Source organism: Hemiscyllium ocellatum, chromosome 1 (genome assembly GCF_020745735.1).
Source record: "Hemiscyllium ocellatum isolate sHemOce1 chromosome 1, sHemOce1.pat.X.cur, whole genome shotgun sequence".
Classification (NCBI taxonomy): domain Eukaryota; kingdom Metazoa; phylum Chordata; class Chondrichthyes; order Orectolobiformes; family Hemiscylliidae; genus Hemiscyllium; species Hemiscyllium ocellatum.
This window is the reverse complement of record NC_083401.1, coordinates 160989594-161011456: the sequence shown is the minus strand read 5'-3', so window position 1 is coordinate 161011456 and position 21863 is coordinate 160989594. Positions and strand designations below refer to the sequence as shown.

At 47.3% G+C, this 21863-nt stretch overlaps 1 protein-coding gene across 1 annotated transcript in view; it reads right to left on the bottom strand.

Moving 5' to 3' along the window:
- Nucleotides 1-5974: 5974 nt before the first annotated feature.
- Nucleotides 5975-21863, bottom strand: part of ednraa (endothelin receptor type Aa) — a 53445-nt gene continuing 37556 nt past the window's right edge. The window contains exons 6-7 of the mRNA XM_060827205.1: nucleotides 10578-10686; nucleotides 5975-7091 (exon numbers count right to left, since the gene is read on the bottom strand). Of these exons, the coding sequence (XP_060683188.1) occupies nucleotides 6945-7091; nucleotides 10578-10686 (256 nt within the window). The 3' untranslated portion in view covers nucleotides 5975-6944. The remainder of the gene's footprint in view (nucleotides 7092-10577; nucleotides 10687-21863) is intronic.

Below are 21863 nucleotides of genomic sequence, written 5' to 3'. Positions count from 1 at the left end.
GGACGGTGTATCCCAGGCCAGGCCAGTATGGGGACTGTGTATCCCAGGCCAGGCCAGTATGGGGACGGTGTATCCCAGGCCAGGACAGTGTGGGTACGGAGTATCCCAGGCCAGGCCAGTGTGGGGACGGTGTATCCCAGGCCAGGCCAGTATGGGGACAGTGTATCCCAGGCCAGGCCTGTGTGGGGACAGTGTATCCCAGGCCAGGCCAGTGTGGGGACGGTGTATCCCAGGCCAGGCCAGTGTGCGGACGGTGTATCACAGGCCAGGCCAACGTGGGGACTGTGTATCCCAGGCCAGGCCAGTGTTGGGGCGGTGTATCCCAGGCCAGGCCTGCGTGCGGACAGTATATCCCAGGCCAGGCCAGTGTGGGGACGGTGTATCTCAGGCCAGTCCAACGTGGGGACGGTGTATACCAGACCAGGCCAGTGTGGGGACGGTGTATCTCAGGCCAGTCCAACGTGGGGACGGTGTATACCAGACCAGGCCAGCATGGGTACAGTGTATCCCAGGCCCGGCCAGTGTGGGGATGGTGTATCTCAGGCCAGGGCAGCGTGGGGTCAGTGTATCCCAGGCCTGGCCAGTGTGGGGACAGTGTATCTCAGGCCTGGCCAGTGTGGGGACAGTGTATCTCAGGGCAGGCCAGCGTGGGGTCAGTGTATCCCAGGCCAGGCGAGTTTGGTGAAGGTGTATCCCAGGCCAGGCCAGCATTGGTGTGGAGTATCCCAGGCCAGGCCAGTGTGGGAGCAGTGTATCCCAGGCCAGGTCAGTGTGGGTGCGGTGTAATCCAGGCCAGGCCAGCATTGGTGTGGAGTATCCCAGGCCAGGCCAGTGTGGTGCAGTGTATCCCAGGCCAGGCCAACGTGGGAGCGGTATATCCCAGGCCAGGCCAGCGTGGGTGCAGTGTAATCCAGGCCAGGCCAGTGTGAGGACTGTGTATCCCAGGCCAGGCCTGTGTGGAGACGGTGAATACAAGGCCAGGCCAGTGTGGAGACAGTGTATCCCAGGCCAGGCCAACGTGGGCTCGGTGTATTCCAGGCCAGGCCAGTGTTGGGACGGTGTATCCCAGACTAGGCCAGCGTGGGGACACTGTATCCCAGGCCAGGCCAGTGTGGTGAAGGTGTATCCCAGGTCAGGCCAGTGTGGGGACAGTGTATCCCAGGCCAGGCCAGTGTGGGGATGGTTTAACCCAGGCCAGACCAATGTGGGGACAGTGTATCCCAGGCCAGCCCAGCGTGGGGAGGGTGTATCCCAGGCCAGGCCAGTATGGGGACCGTGTATCCCAGGCCAGGCCAGTGTGGGGACAGTGTATCCCAGGCCAGGCCTATGTGGGGGTCAGTGTATCCCAGGGCAGGTCAGTTTGGGGACAGTGTGTCCCAGGCCAGGCCAACGTTGGGATGGTGTATCCCAGGCCAGGCCAGTGTGGAGACAATGTATCACATGCTAGGCCAGTGTGGGGACAGTGTATCCCAGGCTAGGCCAGCGTGGAGACGGTGTATCCCAGACCACGCCAGTTTGGGGACGGTGTATCCCAGGCCAGGACAGCGTGGGGACGGTGTAATCCAGGCCAGGCCAGCGTGGGGACAGTGTATCCCAGGCCAGGCCAGTTTGGGGACAGTGTATCCCAGGCCAGGCCAGTGTTGGGGCGGTCAATCCCAGGCCAGGCCAGTGTGGGGTAAGTGTATCCCAGACCAGGTCAGTGTGGGGTCAGTGTATCCCAGGCCAGGCCAGTGTGGGGACGGCGTATCCCAGGCCAGGTCAGTGCGGGGGTCGTGTATCCCAGGCCAGACCAGTGTGGGGACAGTGTATCCCAGGTCAGGCCAGTGTGGGGACAGTGTATCTCAGGCCAGGCCAGTGTGGGGATGGTATATCCCAGGCCAGGCCAGCATGGGGACAGTGTATCCCAGGCCAGGCCAGCATGGGGACAGTATATCCCAGGCCTGGCCAGCGTGGGGACAGTGTGTCCCAGGCCAGGCCAGTGTGGGGACGGTGTATCCCAGGCCAGGCCAGTGTTGGGACGGTGAATCTCAGGCCAGGCCAGTGTGGGGACAGTGTATACCAGGCCAGGCCGGCGTGGGGCAGTGTATCCCAGGCCAGGCCAGTGTTGGGGCGGTGTATCCCAGACCAGGCCAGTGTGGTGAAGGTGTATCACAGGTCAGGCCAGTGTGGGGACGGTACATCCCAGGCCAGGCCAGTGTGGGGAGGGTGTATCCCAGGCCTGGCGAGGGTGGGGACCGTGTATCGCAGGCCAGGTCAGTGTGGGACAGTGTAACCCAGACCAGGCCAGAATGGGGACAGTGTATCCCAGGCCAGGCCAGTTTGGGGACAGTGTGTCCCAGACCAGGCCAGTTTGGGGACGTGTATCCCAGACCAGGCCAGCGTGGGGGCAGTGTATCCCAGGCCAGGCCAGTGTGGGGACGGTGTATCCCAGGCCAGGCCAGTGTGGGGACGGTGTATTCCAGGCCAGGCCAGTGTGGGTGCAGTGTAATCCAGGCCAGGCCAGTGTGGGGATGGTGTATCCCAGGCCAGGCCAGTGTTGGGCCAGTGTATCCCAGGCCAGGACAGTGTGGGGACGGTATATCCCAGGCCAGGCCAGCGTGGGGACCGTGTATCCCAGGCCAGGCCGGTGTGAGGACGGTATATCCCAGGCCAGGCCAGCGTGGGGACGGTGTATCCCAGGTCAGGCCAGCCTGGGGACAGTGTATCCCAGGCCAGGCCAGTGTGGGGACAGTGTATCCCAGGCCAGGCCTGTGTGGGGACAGCGTATCCCAGGCCAGGTCAGCGTGGGGACGGTGTATCCCAGGCCTGGCAAGGCTGGGGACCGTGTATCCCAGGCCAGGTCAGCGTGGGGATGGTGTATCCCAGGCCTGGCAAGGCTGGGGACCGTGTATCCCAGGCCAGGCCTGGCCAGCGTGTGGACAATGTATCCCAGGCCAGGGTAGCGTGGTGACGGTATATCCCAGGCCAGGGCAGTGTGGGGACGGTGTATCCCAGGCCAGGCCAGTGTGGGGACAGTGTATCCCAGGCCAGGCCAGTGTGGGGACAGTGTATCCCAGGCCAGGCCAGTGTGGGGACGGTGTATCCCAGGCCAGGCCAGTGTGGGGACAGTATATCCCAGGCCAGTGTCGGTGTGGCAATTCCAGACGAGTCCCAGAGGTGATTCCATGACCCGGCTGGCACAGGTGCAGCCTCTCCCGGAGACGGGACCTTTCGGCATAGGGAGCCTGGCCTTGGGGTTTAAAGTCTAGCGTCTTCTGGAGATTTGGCCGTGGCAGTCTGGAGACTGGCACCGACTTTGTGAAAAAGCTAAAATTGAAGTGCTTTTTAAAAATAACGCTCCTTTACTCTTACTTTTATCTGTGATTCCCTCAAGTCTATAACAAAGGATCTGTTTCCGTGCTGTACACCTCTGTGATTCTACGACTATAAAATGCTTTTTGGGCTTCATTGTATTAATCTTAGGCCTTAGGCCATTCACAGTTTTAAAGACAATGTAACTAGGAGGCCAATTGGATTTTGGGGCTGAATATGATTTGATCTTCAAACAGAATTTATATTTTAACCAATAGTCAGCAATAGAAGCTGGATCCATCGGAGATCTTTGCCTTTTTCAGCTTTAGAAGGGCTTTGCGTTATGACGCACCACGTCAGCATAACTGCCTGATGGGAAACAGCAAAGGAAACAGGTACGGTAGAGTGCTAGTAACTGTAGGAGTGCAAATCATGCCATTCGAGATGAAACCAGTGTGTCTCTGCACCACATTAACTCAATTCCTTTCCCGAAGATATGCCTCAGTAATCTAGCTGACAAAGCCCTCATTGTCTCCATTAAATATTGGCCTCGGTTTCACGTAGTTAGAGGATTTTTCTCCACCTCCTGATTCAGTGCTGCACCGGAGAACCTTAGAGCATGCTGATTGCCCTGAAGTACCATGACTCAGTGTTCTTGTCTAAAAGAGTATCTTCTCTAATCAATTCTAGCACTGCTGTAATCAAAATTGTTATGAAGATTTGGGTGTACTGTACCTTTAAGAAAGTGAAAAGCTAGCAGAACTACCTGGTAGCACCAAATATTCTGAGCAAAATATAATGCAACCTTTTGGTCCAGCAGCTAGGTTGCCTGCAGACAAAAACAAATTTGAATTGGGCCAATCAGTTTAATTTATACCCCAAAAAACACCAAACTCCAATCAAGTTTGAATTGAGTATATGGACAATATTAAAAGCCAATGAAACAATCCGATGCTTTGGGGGGTATAAGACCAGGGAAAATTGAATAGTTGAAAGGAGGACTGCCAAGCCAGCAGCATGTACAGACTGCCTTAAAAGTAGCTCTCTTAAAGGTACCTTTATCGATCAGTGACCTGTGAAATAGAAATCTGTAAGAAGAACAGAAGACAGGAGAAGTTTCAACAGCTGGCTGGTTTTGAAACTTGAATTTTTTTTGGTAAATCTTAATCAGGTTTTTTGTCGGACTAGAGTCATAGAAGGGAAAGTAAAAGATAGGTTAGAGGAAGGAGTTGTAAATAGTTGTTAGTCAATGATTCTCTGTTATACTTTAAGAAATGAAGTTGTTTATTTTTACTTTAAATAGCTCTTAGCCTCTCAAATTTTCAGATTACTGAACAGAATAAATCTTTTCAGTGTTGCTGGTTTTAAATTAAGCAGGAGAGTTTACCATGTGTCAGAACAAAATTCACTTCTGAAAGATACAGGCCTAAAAGATGCCAGTTTCCCATTGGGCCCCTTGCTTAGAAGTTCAGACACTCAACAGTGCATTTCATGCTGTACTGATGTTAAACAGGTAACACAAAGTTTTCAGGCCTGATCCAATTTCTCCCTCAAATTGCCCACAGTGAGTCACACAGAAAAATTCTCTCATGTTAGTGGGTTTATCTCTAAAATTGAATAGAAAATTGGAAGAGAATGAGATGTTCTGGATGTAGGTTTGCTCACTGAGCTGGAAGGTTCATTTTTAGATGTTTCGTTACCCTCATCTTCAGTGAGCCTCTGGACAAAACACTGCTGATGTTTCCTGCTTTCTATTTATATATTTGGGTTTCTTTGGGTTGGTGATGCAATTTCCTGTGGTGACATCATTTCCTGTGGTGATGTCATTTCCTGTTCTTTTTCTCGGGGTGGTAAATGGGGTCCAAGTCAATGTGTTTCTTGATAGAGTTCCGGTTGGTTTGTCCTAGGATGGATGGGTTGTCCCAGTTGAAGTTGTGTCCTTCCTTATCTGTATGTAAGGATAATAGTGAGAGAGAGGCATCAACTAGCCACAAAACAACATGACCCAACTTCGACTGGGACAACACATCCATCCTAGGACAAGCCAAACAGAGACACACACGAGAATTCCTAGAAGCATGGCATTCCAACTGGAACTCTATCAACAAATACATTGACTTGGATCCCATTTACTACCCCCTATGAAAAAGAATAGGAAATTACATCACCACAAGAAATGATGTCACCAACCCAAACATATAAATAGAAAGCAGGAAACATCAGCAGTGCTTTGCCCGGAGTCCTAGTGAAGATGTTACCTAGTATGGTGACGAAACATCTGAAAAGAACCTTCCACCTTAGTGAGCAAATCTACATCCAGAACCTCAATCTGAACCACAAATCTTCTCAAAACTCACTAGAATGAGATGTTATTTTAATTGTGCAGTGCACAATAGCAGTGAACATGTTGGAATCATTAATGCTTTCGGCTGATGTGGAGATAAAATGTCTGAACATCAAATTCACCCAGGTAAGTATGTGGAAAGCTAAATTTCTCTGTGAAGTGATCCATTGCTGTGATAATACTTGGATATTTGGAATTTCAAACTGAACCAGACGTACTATAGTCACCATCTATGACACAACTGCAAGAACATACTGGTTTCAGATGGCATATAAAAATATGTTGAAACAGATTTTATGTATTTGTTTATCGTATTGCTCAAACACCAATTCAACAAAATTATGGAAAAGAAGAATCATTCTTGCTTTTATTGCATTGTGGTGGAGGTAGGGGATTCATTACATGTACGCAAGTCAGAACTCACCTGAGACATGCTCATTGGATAGACCCTGTAATATGTATAATTTATAAACAAAACTTTGATGTGGCGTTTCTATTCTTTCGATTATGCTGCTACTGAGGACGTTATATTGTTATGTACATTTATGTGACATTTCTAGAAACTGTCAATAATTATGTCCATTCAAATAATACAGAAATAATCACCATTCATAATATATAAAATGGAAAGGATACATATCCTCTAAAACTAATCATAATAGGCATCTATAGTTTTGTAGAAGTAATGAGAATGGGTGATTCTCTCCTTTTACAGAGACTATACTATTAAACAAATCTTGATTATTTTGCATTGCCTTTTGTTAGCTAATAATGAAATTGACCTGATTTGAATTGTTGAACCTATCCTGCTGAAGGACTCGAAATGTTCACACGAAATTATCACTGTACTCCCTTTCGATAAATAGGGATTTATATGCTGAATACATTTGTGAAACAGGTTTTTCTACTTGGCTTCTAGTATCTAAGAGCTTACTGACACATGTGAAATATCAGAAAACTTACCCAGTCATTTTGCCTTAAACAGAATGTGGATAAAAGTCTACAGTGGGCCCTAAGGACGTTTCAAGATAATAATCCATACAGATACTCAACCCAGTGTTTTCAAACATTGTCTGTTGATAATCACAAATTTAAAAAAATTCAACACTGGTATATGGCCAACTCTTTGCCACAGGTAATCAAAGCCTTTGGAATTCCAAAATGAATCTAAAATGATAAGTTCTAGTCACAGTCCACCCTGTCTTCCGTTTTCTCCCACATCAGAGGGCAGCATTGATACAGTTTCAGACATGGAGGAGGATGCGAGCTCTGCTAATGCTGTCCCATCATCCAATGGAACTTTCTCCTTTCAGTTCATACTGTCCTTCCGGCTGCTCCGATCACCAGGATTATTGGATTCCTGGTTTTTCCAGTGCACGCTTACATGTTTGGAGGTGTCATTCATCGGCATCACATTCATGAGAGTCTGGCTCTGGCAACAGCAGCACAAACAAGACTGAAAGACAGACAAATCATTAACATACGTGTCCTGTCAGCAGGTGCATTGATGGTCAATCTCTGAGATAAAGGGCACAGTACAATGTCATATTATTGTGTACATTTTGAGGAACATACCATAATAAAGGCAACATGCCATAATAACGTGATGTAGGGTTGGTGTCTGGGGGACCTGAAGTGGACAGCTCATTGCACACCAGAATTGTTAAGGCCGTTGGATGAGCGTGAGAATGGGGCAGGGGCTAAATGCCATGAGGAAGCATTTGATAAGAGCTGCTGAAGTAATCATGGTCGCGAGAGGGTGACTGAAGTTCACGGCAGCAAAGGCCCAAGCGTTCCTGTTGGAGTCTGGAAATGTGCTCCTCATCTCTCTGACTAGTCCTTCGAAAATATATTCCACTCAGCAAGGGTTGAAGGACATGCATCTTTCCTGATGCCTGAGCAGGTCAATCCCTACCACTTTCCCACCAGCTAGTTAAAGCTGTCGGGACAGAGAGAAAGGACATCCGGAGCAGAGGGCTATGTGCGAGTCAGAGGGCCTTCTCATGGGTCTGTTCCTGGGCCTGGTCAAGTTGGCCATTAATAGATCCAAAAGGCAGGCAGTAATGGTTGCCAAATGTCTGCCCCTCTGCTATGGCTACTTTCATGCCCAGGTGTCCTTGGAGAGAAAGCACATGGTATTCACCAATTCTCCCAATGCTTTAGGCACGGCAGGGTTGGAGTGCTTTATCTTATCTTCAACCTCTACTTTGATTTCAGCCCTCACTCTCTCCCTCACTTTTAGTGGCAATGAATTAGCTTTGCCAGGCTTTGCATATAATTTGATTATTTGAAAACACGGGTGATTTAGTGATTAGATCAGATTAGATCACTTACAGTGTGGAAACAGTGTGCAAACTCCACACAGAGAGTCACCTGAGGCGGCAATTGAACCTGGGTCTCTGGCGCTAACCACTGTGCCACCGTGATGTTGGATAATAGATGACTAGGACCATGAATGATTTGGTGGTAGGAATAAAATCTGTTCAGTTTTATGTATAATAATATTTTTAGATACAGAACTGAATTTAAAAAAAAGGACACCAAAAGATCTGTTATAATGCCAGGAGACCTGGAGTACCCTCCTGGATCTCTGAAGGACGTACGGGATTCCCATTTCATTTTCCCACGCTCCCAAACAGCAGACTATCAAAAGACAGTCTGTAAACCAAACCTGTCACCAAAATGCACCAGCAGGAGGCCTCTGGGTTGTGAATATACTTTCCAATACTTCCAACGGTAAGGAAGCCGGTTAATACAATGTAGATGGGGCTGAGGAGTTAACACAGCCCTGGCCTCATTTCTGGGACCTCATCCCGCTTTTGTACTTTCTCCGATGACCACTCCTGATACTTTGTGGTATTTGCCATTTCTACCTGTACTGTTGCTGAATAAGGCCTAGCGTAGCTTGCACCCTATCCCGTGAGTACTGGGAAAGGGTACCCCTTCAATGAGCATCTACTGAAAAGGCATTGTTCATAACTAACAAGAAGGTTTATTACATGACAATAAACATGGTAATAAATAATAAAAAAAAGGTGGAGCATTGACCTAGTGATATCATTGCTCGCTTATTAATCCAGAGGCCTGGGTAATATTCTGATGACCCATGTTCAAATCACGCCATGGCCAATGGTGGAACTTGAATTCAACAAAATAAATTCTGGTGAATATTGATGATGAATCCATTATTGATTATTGGAAAAGCCCATCTGTACTTGAAGGAGGGTCTGGCCTGCATGTGACTCCATACCCATAGCAATGTGGTTGACTCTAAATTAGATGTCCTCATTCCAAGTTTTTAAAAAATTGCTAAAAGTAGAATGACCTTTGATGGTGGATAATTACAAGGACCTCAGGGAGTCGGTACAAATATACCTGTGTGCTCTGAAAGCGAGAGTAGAACTCCTGGTCACTCACAGACTTTATATAACTGGAGCAGAAAAGACAGAGCCAATGTAAGATGACCTTTAACCCTTTTAGGATCATAACTTTGGACAACACTAACTTCTCAACAGCTGAGAACCCAGCAAGGATAAAAATCAGGTGTTCATTGTCACCGAGAAAGCAATGGGCTGGTCAGCTCGACTGAGCAGTGGCAAATGGAATTTAATTCCAAAAAGTGTCAGCTGATGCATTTTGGGAGAACTAAAGGTGTGGGAATACACACAGGGATGAGCAGAACCTTGCTGTTTGTGTCCATAGATCCCTGTGGGCAGCAGGATAGGTAGGTAAGATGGTTAAGAAAGCATGTGGGATATTTGCCTTAATGAGCTGAGATGTTAAAAACGAGCACAAGGAAGTGATAATGGAGTTGTAGGTGTTAGATAGGCTATAGGTGGAGCGATGTATCCATTTCTAGTGGCCACACTATAGGAAGCATGTGACTGTAGTAGAGAGGAGGTTCACCAGGATGTTGAGCTATGAACAAAAACAGAATACGTTGGTGTTGTTTTCTTAGACCAGAGAAGGCTGAGAGAGGACCCGATTGAGATGTACAAAATTATGAGGGTCCTACCTAGAATAGATAGGAAGAAACATTTCCCTTTAGTGGTGAGAGTCAATAATCAAGGGGCTTGGATTTAAGATAAGGGGAAGGAGGTTTCGAGGGATTCCTTCACCCAGAGTATCTGGGTCTTATTGCCAGAAATTAGAAGAACATTTAAAACACCACAGCATATAAGGCTATAAGCTAACCAATGGAAAGTGGGATAAGAGTAGATAGGTCATAGTCATAGAGATGTACAGCACAGAAACAGACCCTTTGGCCCAACTTGTCCATACCCACCAAGACTGGCACAAAAAATGATAGGTGTTTTCCCATGGTGTAAAACTCCACATCTAACGCAAGGAATAATGGCTCAAGGTTGTATTTGTTCTGGTGGTGAAGAGTCCGTTTTTGGTAATCTTCCTGTTGTGCGAAGGCTTAAACATACCAAGAAGATAAACAGGAAGCAATTGTTTTGACAGTGCTGATGGTGGAGCTTCATGCCAAGACCATGGTTTCTACTCCATGGAGCTAGAAGCATTGATGCAGAGAATCAGAGACATTTTATGCTTTAATGTATAATGTTTGGGTTAGTTCTGGCTATTTGTCGCAGAGAGAGACTTTCAGGTTTATTTGAAGATGAGACATAGGTCTAGGATATTTATTTTTTAATTCAATGTGAAGTCATAAGTGCTGTTGTCTAATGCGGCACCTCTAGCTGTTCTGGAAAGGTAAGAGCAGATCTTCCTGATCGGCAGGAATCTGATATCCTTTGTGCCAATGGTTCTTTTTTGTAAATGCTCGGAATACGGTACAATGCCGCAAACACAGAATTTGTGGAATTTCTCTTTTTATATGATATGCTCCATCAATAAATGCGTGCTCTCCTCTTCTTTTTCAATTAACTCTCACAGAATCACACGTTGCAATTACGCATATTGTAAATGAGATTCCTACCTGGAAGCAATTTTTAAATTTCTTGCTCACAAAGTACAGAGCGATGGGATTGATACAGGAGTTCAGAATTGCTAGATTGAGGCCAATAAAATCCAAGACGAGTATGAAACTGGGGAGAGGAACAAATGAATGTTGGTGTTAGAATATCACAACGTGAGAATAACCTAACAGAAATTACATTAGAACATAGAACAATACAGGGCAGAACAGGCCCTTCAGCCCTCGATGTTGACCAACCTCTGAACTAATCTAAGCCCATCCCCCTACACTATCCCATCATCATCCATGTGCTTATCCAAGGATTATTTAAATGCCCCTAATGTAGTTGACTTAGCTGCATTGGCAGGTAGGGCATTCCACGCCCTTACAGTACATTTGTCTGCTTTGAGTGGCACTGAAACTAAAGATCAAAAGCATCAGTTGAACATCTCATTCCATCAACTGGTATGTGACATCTGAAATTCTGTCCCTTTTGTTAGCAGACATGAGGAAAAAACTAGGCCCTGATGGAAGTGAGGACTGCAGACGCTGGAGATCAGAGTCTAGATTAGAGTGGTGCTGGAAAAGCACAGCAGGTCAGGCAGCATCCGAGGAGCAGGAAAATCGACATTTCCTGGGTTCCTGATGAAGGGCTTTTGCCCAAAACGTTGATTCTCCTGCTCCTCGGATGCTGCCTGACCTGCTGTGCTTTTCCAGCACCACTCTAACCTTAGACCTAGGTCCTGATGAAGTGAGTTTGCCATTTAGTGTGATCCATCACACAATTTCCCCATCAATGTACAGGAGAGAGAGAGAGAGAGAGAGAGACTTAAAATTCAGGAGATTAAATTAGTCATCTTGTACACTGTGCACATTAAGGCAATTTTATAAAATGAGGAGGAGTGTTTAAAACAATTCTCCAACCAATCAGAATAGCTCTTCTGCATGTCACATTGGCTGAAGTTCCTTGGTTTCTTATGTGGTTACTGGCCCTCTACAATATACATGGGAAATGCAGCTAGAAATTGTTTGCACCCAGATTTTCAGATTACCCTGGGCAGATGTTGATGAAGGGGCATGAAGGGATAGTTGAAGATAGGTAAGTAGGCGATCTGAAATACAAGGTATTTATTTTCTTTTCTACCAGAATAAAGCTGCATAAAGACTAAGTGAGAAACAGACACATAAATGCCTCTTGACCTCAGACTGGAAACTGTCAGCTGATATTGTCGGGTCCTATTTTAATGCCACTATTTGAATTTCAGGAGGAAATCAGATAGCCCCGGTAATCGATGGCAGAACCCTGAGAAAGCTTGCAGCAGTGAGTGCAGGAGGAGTTGTAACAGTGGTCTCCGAGTTGGGAGGGCTTGTGGGACCCAGAAGATCACTGCTCCTCCTGGCCCTGTTAAAGGCAACTTTGTTCAAACTTAACCTCTCAATGGCCATGCTAGCTTTCCATCAGCACTGGGCAGAGGGGCAGCTCAGCACTGGATTGTGCTGGTCTTCAGAGTTCCATGTGCCTTGTGAAATCTCAATTTGCAGAGTTCAACGGGAGCCTATTTTGCTGACAAAACCATTGGTGTTAAAATCGCACAGTTCAGCAAAATTGAAATGGGAAAGTGGAAATGTAGAAATTAACCTCTCACCTGCTCTTTCCCACTAATCTTGAAGCATTACAAATTCTGTTTAAGATGCAGGACATTAATGCCAATAACCTTGCAGTTACAAACCCTGCATCTGTGGAGAGGACAGCAGTGTTAACATTTCAGGTCTAGAGAGACCCTTCTTATAACCATTCTGGAGGAGGGTCACTGGACCGGAAACATTAACTCTGATTTTTCTCCATAAATGCTATCAGACCTGCTGAGTTTTTCCAGCACTTTGGTTTTGTTTCTGATTTGCAACATCCGTAGTTCATTTGTTTTTTTTTTGTTTACCTTGAAATTACCTTCTTCGATACCGAGAGAGAGATTGAAGCCTTGCAGTTATGTAGTGCCTTTCATGACTTAAGAATGTTCCAGAATGTTTTACGGTCAGTGTAGATTCTTTGAGCTGCAGTCATAGATTTTAAGCAGACAATGTTGGTGCCAAGTTGTGTATTACGTATGGGTAATGTGATTACCATCAGGCTTTTGAGCAGTGATTTTTGAGCAGATTTGTAGCTCAGGTTGATGATAAGTCTGTAAGTTAGCTCGCTGAGCTGGAAGGCTTATCTTCAAACGTTTCATCATCATGACAAGGTAACGTCATCAGTGAGAGTCTCTGGTGAAGCGCTGGTGGTACGTTCCACCTCTCTATTTATAGCTCTTGGTTACTTAAGATGTGGATGTCATTTCCTGTTCTTTTTTTCAAGGGAAGGTAGATAGGGTCTAAATCGATGTGTTTACTGATGGAGGCCTGGTTAGAATGCCATGCCTCTAAGAATTCTCATGTTTTAGATTAGACTTACGGTGTGGAAACAAGCCCTTCAGCCCAACAAGTCCACGCCGACCCGCCGAAGCGCAACCCACCCATACCCCTACATTTATCTAACACTACAGACAATTTAGCACGGCCAAATCCCCTAACCTGCACATCTTTGGACTGTGGGAGGAAACCGGAGCACCCGGAGGAAACCCACACAGACACGGGGAGAATGTGCAAACTCCACACAGTCAGTCGCCTGAGGCGGGAATTTAACCCGGGTGCTGTGAGGCATCAGTGCTAACCACTGTGCCACCGTGCCGCCCACTGTGCCACCGTGCCGCCCACATGCATGTTTTTTTGTTTCGCCTGTCCTAGGATGTGTGTCATCCCAGTCAAAGTGGTGTCCTTCTCTGTCTGTATGTATAGAAACTAGTGATAGTGAGTCATGTCTTTTAGTGGCCAGTTGGTGTTCGTGTATCCTGGTGGCGAGTGAATGTATCAGGTCCTTCCATTGTTAAAGCATGAATTGGTCTGCAACTTTAGATATTCATGCATGTAGAGACACGTGGAAATCTGGAAAGTATAGCCGGTTTTCCCTTTGAGTTCCCACAAGCTTCACTACATTGAACCTCACAAAGAGATTTGGTATGTAAATGCATGCAAGGACATGTGTTGTGGTATTAACCCATTAATTGCCCATTAAACACGCCAGAAAAATTTAAGGCTAGTACATTCAAGTGGAAGTGTAATGATTTTAGTTTAATAGGGAATAGGTAATGTCACTAGATTATCAATACAGAGTCAAATAGTGTGGTACTGGAAAAGCACAGCAGGTCAGGCAGCATCCAAGGGGCAGGAGAGTCAACATTCCAGGCATAAGCCCTTCGTCAGGAATGTGGAGGAGGAAAGGGGCTGGGAGATAAATTCAAGGTAGGGGCAGGGCTGGGGGGGAGGGTAGGTGGGATGGCCATAGGTGCAAGCAGGTGGGAAGTGATTGTGGTAGTCAGTATTGTGGATAAGTGGGAAGGATTTAGATAGGGCGGTCAGGTCAAGAGGGTGGTGCCAAATCGGAGGGCTAGATCTGGGATGAGGTAGGGGGTGGGGAGATATGGAAATTGGTGACGCCAATGTTGACGCTGTGTAGTTGTAGGGTTCCGAGGCGGGAGATGAGGCCTTCTTCCTCCAGTTGTGGAGTGGCTTTGATTGGGCAGTGGAGGAGGGCCAGGATTTGCATGTCCTTGGGGGAGTGTGAGGGGGAGGTGGTTGGTCACAGGGCAGCGGGGTTGTTTGGTGTGTGCAGACCAGAGATGTTCCCCGAACCACCCTGAGCGTGGTCACTCAGTCTCCTCGATGTGGAGGAGACCACATCGAGAGCAACAGATGCAGTAAATAAGGTGGGTGGATGTGCAGGAAAATCTCTGCCAGATTTGAAATGTTCCTTTAGGGCCTTGGATGGAGGTGAGGGGGCAGGTGTGGGCATAGGTTTTACACTGCGTGAGGACACAGGGAAAGGTGCTGAGTGTAGAGGGTAGGTTGGAGGGGAGCATGGACCTAATGAGGGAGTCACAGAGGGAATGATGGAGAGGGAAGTATATGTTTGGTGGTGGGGTCTCACACTAGGTGGTGAATGATGCGCTGAATCTGGAGATTTGTGGGCTGGACTGTGAGGACCAGAGGGATTCTACCCTTGTTGCAGTTAGGGGGGTGGGTGGGTGGGGCTCGACGGTGGTGGTGTGGGAAATGGAGGAGATGAATTGGAGGACATTGTTGGTCATGTGGGAAGAGAAATTGCAGTCCTTGAATTAGGAGGACATCTGGGGTGTCCTGGATTGGAACTGCTCCCCCTGGAGCAGATGTGGTGGAGGCGAGGATTTGGGAGTAAGGGATTGTGTTTTTATGGGGGAGGGGGAGATGCAGCCAAGGTCGTTGTGGGAGTCGGTGGGTTTGAAATAGATGCCCGTGTTGAGTCTGTTACTGGAGCGGTCGAGGAAGGGGAGGGAGGTGTCGGGGATGGTCCACATGAACTTGAGGTGGGGGTGGGAGATGTTGATGAAGTTGATGAACTATTCAGTCTCCTCATGGGTGCACAAGATGGCGCTAATACAGTCATCAATGTAGCAGAGGAAAAGGAGGGTGATGGTGCCCTTGTAGCTGTAGAAGGAGGACTGTTCCAGGTATGCTACTAAGAGGCAGGCAGAGCTGGTGTCTCATACCTGTGCCCACGGCTGTAGGAAGTGGGAGGATTCGAAGGAGAAGTTGTTGAGGGCGAGGACCATTTCTGCCAATCAAATGGGAATGTCAGAGGAGGGGGGACTTCAAATATTCTCAAGAAAGGAGTTCAAATCCTACTGCAGCAGTTGGAAGCATTGAAATTTTAATATTTCTGGAATAAAATAAAACTAGTCTCAGTAAAGATTACCATCAATATACTGGATTGTCATGGAATATCACCTAGTTTACGGAGTTCTTTTGGGATGGAATCGTGCATCCTCACTCACTGTGCACTTCTATGGGACTGCTTGGAGTTGGACTAGTCCATATTCAAGAACTCAGCAGCCAATGTAAACGAGTAAGCTACTAACATTACTTCATCAGTAAGTGCGTAGGAGACTGCATACCGAAGAATGTTAATCTGAACTTTCCCCAGAGGGAAACTATGGATGAACTGGGAATCCACTCCCTACTGAAGTCCAGGTCTTAGGCGTTCAAGTTGGATGATCCTGAACTGTACAGGAAATCTTCATAAGGCCATCAGAGACACCAAGAGCAATACCAAACCAAGCTTGAGATCTAGACTAACCACACAGATCCCCATTGTTTGTGGTAAGGCTTACACGACATAATTGGCTACAAAACATCGTCGAGCAGAGCCATGGTCAACAGGGCATCCCTACCTGAGGAGCTCAATGTGTTCTACACTTGCTTTGAACGGCAGGTCAGTGGAACAACGTCACCTGACCTGACAACTGTGGGTGCACCTGTACCCACAGTCACTGCCACAGACGTTAGATTGGCTTTCTTGAGAGTGAATCCATGTGGGCGGCACGGTGGCACAGTGGTTAGCACTGCTACCTCACAGCACTAGAGACCTGGGTTCAATTCCCGACTCAGGCGACTGACTGTGTGGAGTTTGCACGTTCTCCCCGTGTCTGCGTGGGTTTCCTCCGGGTGCTCCGGTTTCCTCCCACAGTCCAAAGATGTGCGGGTCAGGTGAATTGGCCATGCTAAATTGCCCGTAGTGCTAGGTAATAAGGGGTAAATGTAGGGGTATGGGTGGGTTGCGGGTCGGTGTGGACTTGTTGGGCCGAAGGGCCTGTTTCCACACTGTAAGTAATCTAATCTAAAAAAAAACAATTGGCCTGGATAGAGTCCCTGGTCTTGCACTCGGATCCTGTGTGGACCAGCCAGTGGGACTATTTGCTGCCATCTTTACTTACTCCTTATTCCAATCGGAGGTTCCCACCTGCTTCAAGAGGACCACCATTGTCACAGTGCCAAAGAAAAACCATGCACTGTGTACCTCAATGAATACTGCTGGTGGATCTGACCTCCATCATTATGATGAGCTTTGACAGGTTAGTCAGGACTCATATCAACTTCAGCCTACCAGATTGCCTTGATCATTTGCAATCTGCCAGCAGTCACATCAGCTGCACGGCAGATACCATCTCCCTGGCCCTGTGTTCAACCCTGAAACATCTGGATAGCAAGGATACCTCCATCAGGCTCCTACTCATTGACCGCAACTCCACCTTCAGCACCATAGTTCCAAACAAACTAATCTCCAGATAGCTCTCAGCTTGCCCCCTCTGTAACCTGATTCTCGACTCCCTGACCCATAGACCCATGGTATCAGCTTTAACACAGGCAAAGAACCCTCCCTATTGATGAACACTTATTGCCTTCCATCAGTAATAGGAGCAGCCATCTTCCTGTTGACCAATACCCTGGATGAAGCACTGAGATTATAAAGAGCACAGAATGTAATTGGTGTGGGGAGGGGTGGGGGGAGCATCATCCATTTTAGCCAGAAGTGTTAGGTCTCCTCCTGAAGTCCCCTCTCTCGCAGATACAAATATGGAGGCAATTCAATTTGCCTAACTTGATATCAGGAAATGGCAGGTTACACTGGGCCAACCAAAGGTTATGATTCCTGACATCATCTTGGCTGTAGTGCAGAAGACGCGTAGTCCAGTAATATATGTGCCCCATTTCAGCACAGCTTTAACGCAGGCTTTTATTGTGCAGGTATGTCCTGTCCACAAAAAACAGGACAATTCCTATTACAGCCCTAACAATCTACTCTGACTCATCAGCCAAGTGATGGAGAGTGTTGCCAATAGTGCTGACAGGGGACATGTATTCACCAGTAACTTAGTTACCAAACCTCCAGCAGACCTGGCAGCATCTGTGAAGAGAAAGTAAAGTTACCGTTTCAGATCCAGTAACCCTACTTCAGGACATTCCAAAGAAGGGTCACAAAACTTGAAACACTAAGTCAACTTTCTCTCCACGGGTGCCGCTAGACATTTGAGTTTTTCTAGCAATTTCTGGTTTTGTTTCTGATTCCAGCATCAGCAGCTCTTGGTCATTTTTAATTTGTTACCGATACTCAGTTTTGGATCTGCCAGACCTCATCACAGCGCTGATCCTAAGAGTTGAATTCGAGCAGCGAGGTGAGAATTAAGTGCAGTTGACATCACCGCAGAAGTTGACCAAGTGTAGCATCATGGTGCCCCTGTAAAAATTGAAGTCAATAGGATTGGGGAGTAACTCTCCAATCGTTGGTCATGCCACATAGCTCAAAGGAAGGTGCCAGTCAGGGGATGAAGGGAAAACTTGGGCAGTTTACTTGAGATCTCTGGACAGGTTACTTGTTCAAGGGCACCCAGTCCCTGATGGAGGAATCTGGCACTGGGAGATGGGACACCAACAACCAGTCCCCCGTCCCTCCAGAACCTGCCTCTGACCACCCTCCACCTCCCACCCACAGGAACCCCCTACTTTCAAAACCCCGGCTGCCACCACTCAGCTGATGGCAGAGACTCCATGATGATCCTTCTCTGCTGCTGTAACACTATACTCTGCATTCTGTCCGATTACTCTTGTGTACTTATGTAAAGTATGATCTGTCTGCTCAGCACGTAAAACAATACTTCTCACTGTATCTCAGTATGTGACAATGATGAATCAAATCTTGGGTGGGTATCTATAGGGCAGCAGCACTATTTCCATCTTGTACAACCTGTCTGCGTAACTGAAAGATTATCCAACATGCCTCTGTCAAGCCTCCCTGGTGTTCAAATCTCAAAGAAGAGTTATTGACTACTTCCCTGGAGACAAACACGAGTTTCTGAAGAGATTGCTGATGACATGTGTGAGGATAATGATATCCAGGAAACCATGATGTGGAGGAGCCGGTGTTGGACTGGGGTGGACACAGTTAAAAATCACACAACACCAGGTTATAGTCCAACAGGTTTATTTGGAAGCACTAGCTTTCGGAGTGCTGCTCTTTCATTGGGTAGCTGTGAGCAGGATCATAAGACACAGAACTTATAGCAAAAGATCAGTGCCATACAACTGAATTCTGAAGCTTATGATCCTGCTTCACAGTTACCAGATGAAGGAGCAGCGCTCTGAAAGCTAGTGCTTCCAAATACTGGACCATAACCTGGGTTTGCGTGATTTGTAATTATAGTCAGCAAAAGCCAATTGACACAACCACCTCCTTCCAACCCTAGCTGTGATGGAGGAAGGAATTGGACCTTGTGCCTGCATAGACCTAGAGCTGCCAGCCAGGATTCCCAAAACCACAATGGTCCGCCATGCCTACACGATGCAGAAGTGGGAACTGGAGCAGGAAATGCAGAGAGGAGGAGGAGTATAACACAGCGATGGAACCTGGCATGTCCCAGGTCATGTGTGGCTCACTTAGAAAGAAGCACAGCAACCATCGGGAACACAAATTCGGAATCTGATGGGTTCCTTTGATCTTCAGCACAATGTGGCGCCACACTTGATAATCTATTCTTAACTCTCGCCTTCACAAACAGAAAATGACTTTGCAGGTGGCAGATAAAATGGGCATTATGGGAAAATGGAGCAATCAAATAGATTTTAGTCTGTTTATTGTCAACACAATGCTAATCGGTGCGGCGATGGCAGAAGCTCAGAAATACAGGTGTGCAGTGCCACATCAGTGTGAGATAACAGTAACTGGAAATGATGACCATGGATGTAGGTTTGCTCACTGAGCTGGAAGGTTTGTTTTCAGACGTTTCGTCACCATACTAGGTAACATCATCAGTGAGCCTCCGGATGGTACCTAGTATGGTGACGAAATGTCTGAAAACAAACCTTCCAGCTCAGTGAGCAAAGCTACATCCAGAACCTCAACCTGAGCTATAAACTTTCTCAAAACTCACTAATAGATAATTAAATGGCAGGGGGGAGTCCGAACCCTAAACACCCAGCGCACCTAAATCGACATTACAGTATAGCAGAATGGATCATTGACAAAGAGAATAAACTAGTCAGGAATATAAAAATAACTAGATTATCCTCAGTGTAGAGCAAATAATTTTACATCAAGCAAATGATAGTTGGTCATGCTACACAGCTCGAAGGAAGGTGCCAGTCAGGGGATGAAGGGAAAACTTGGGCAGTTTACTTGAGATCTCTGGACAGGTTACTTGTTCAAGGGCATCCAGTCCCTGATGGAGGAATCAGGCACTGGGAGGTGGGACACCAACAACCAGTCCCCCGTCCCTCCAGAACTTGCCTCTGACCACCCTCCATCTCCCATCCACAGGAACCCCCTACTTTCAAAACCCTGGCTGCCATCACTCAGCTGATGGCAGTCAGAGTTTGTGTTCTGTGTATCCCGTATTCTGTGGTGATGTAGTTTTCCTGTGAACACCTTTCAATCCCATGAACGCCAGCATCTTACCTTCTGTCGGTGATGCAATGACAGCATTGCAAACCTTTCACTGGAACGCTGGAACAGCTCATCTTTTGTTTGGCATGCTGTATTTCTAGCATCTTATTTTTAAAAACTTTTAATTTTTTCTTAACACATTCAGTCTCTGTAATGCACAGGTCTCTTAATGATGGACCTAGCCCCAAATTATAGTTTCAGGTGTGTGGCCGTCCTGTTGCTATGTGCTTCTAACACATTAAACCCCATCTGGACGGGGTGTCTCAATATTTATACCCCAGCTACTCCAAATGGAGGTTTGTACAGTGACAGGTTGGAACTCTTGAAAAACGACAGGTGTTGTCAGCCCCTTATCTGAGAGCGTGTATTTTAATAAAGACAAAATAACTGCAGATGGAAATTCAATGGGTGCTTGGCGAAAGTGTGTGTGTGTGGCCGATGGGGTGTAATACCTAAAGGTGTCAAAAAAACTTTTAAATGGGGAGAGAGCGACTTGAGATAGTGAGGGGCTGACAAATTGCCTACTCAACAGCAAGCCAGAGTGTGTTCGAAATACGTTTCACGCACATTTTGGGCTGAATCGTATGCTTTCGAGGCTAAGTTACAGGTCACATCAAGTTTGTCGGAGGGATTTGAACGGTTTCCTCTCTGAATCTTACCAAACTCGCGTCCCTCTGGCTTGTACCAAGTCCGATGTTCACCCTCTGTCACCAGGCACCACGTGCCATTCACTGGATATTCCAGAATAGGCTGGTGTCCTCAGCACCTGTGTACCATTGTGTACCCGGGCGATCACTGCTATTCTGGGTCAGGTGTGCACGGATTCCGCCGTTTGTCCCAAACATGGCGGACAGGGGTAAGTTGGTGCAGGTAAGGACCTTGAGTTCCTGCTGGACAGGGTGACACAGATGCTCCCCTCGAGCCTAGTGTGGGGGCTGCTCACCAGACCACGCCAACTTGGCCAAAGGTTGCCAACTGGGTTCAAGCAGCCCCAGCCTTCTGGAGAAATACACAGCTATCCAAGATCAATGACCCCTCCCCAGTCTCCCACAATCCTCTCTCCAATACCACATGCTCACTCAGCCTCTGCTCCTGTTGTGGTTCTATTCGCCGAGCTGGAAGTTTTTGTTGCAAACGTTTCGTCCCCTGGCTAGGAGACATCATCAGTGCTCTGGAACCTCCTGCGAAGCGCTTCTTTGATGTTTCTTCCGGTATTTATAGTGGTCTGTCCTCGCCGCTTCCAGGTGTCAGTTTCAGCTGTCCGCTGTAGTGGTTGGTATATTGGGTCCAGGTCGATGTGTTTGTTGATGGAGTTTGTGGATGAATGCCATGCCTCTAGGAATTCCCTGGCTGTTCTCTGTCTGGCTTGCCCTATGATAGTAGTGTTTTCCCAGTCGAATTCATGTTGCTTGTTGTCTGCTCCTGTGCCCACCTCCCACCAAGGCTCACTCTCCACTACTTTCGCTACTGTCTGCAACATCTTCCCCTCTCACAGTCACCCAACCCCTAACGCCACTAATACTGCTTGCTCTCTGTGCTGTCGAAGCACTTGCTAAGGACACTTCCCCACTTACGCCAACAGAAATGGTGCTGGGAATTCCTGGGATCTGCTCAAAGCCGGCCGCGGTGTTAAAATTCAGCCCTTCAGTTCCGCAGTCTGATGAGTTGAAGAGACTTTTGTTTGCCGTTTCACAGGACGTGGGGGTCATGAGCTAGACTAGTAACTGTTGCTCATCCCTAATTGCCCTTAACGAAGTGGTAGCAAACTGCCTTCTTGAGTTGCTACTGTCCATGAGGTGGAGTTATGTCCACAGTGACATTAGGGAGGGCGTTCCAGCGACAACAAAAGGATAATGATATCGTTCCAAATCCAATAGAGTGTGGTTTGCAGCTGATATTTCCAAGCAGCTGTTACCCCGTCCTTTTCATAGAATTCCTACAGTGTAGATGCAGGCCATTCG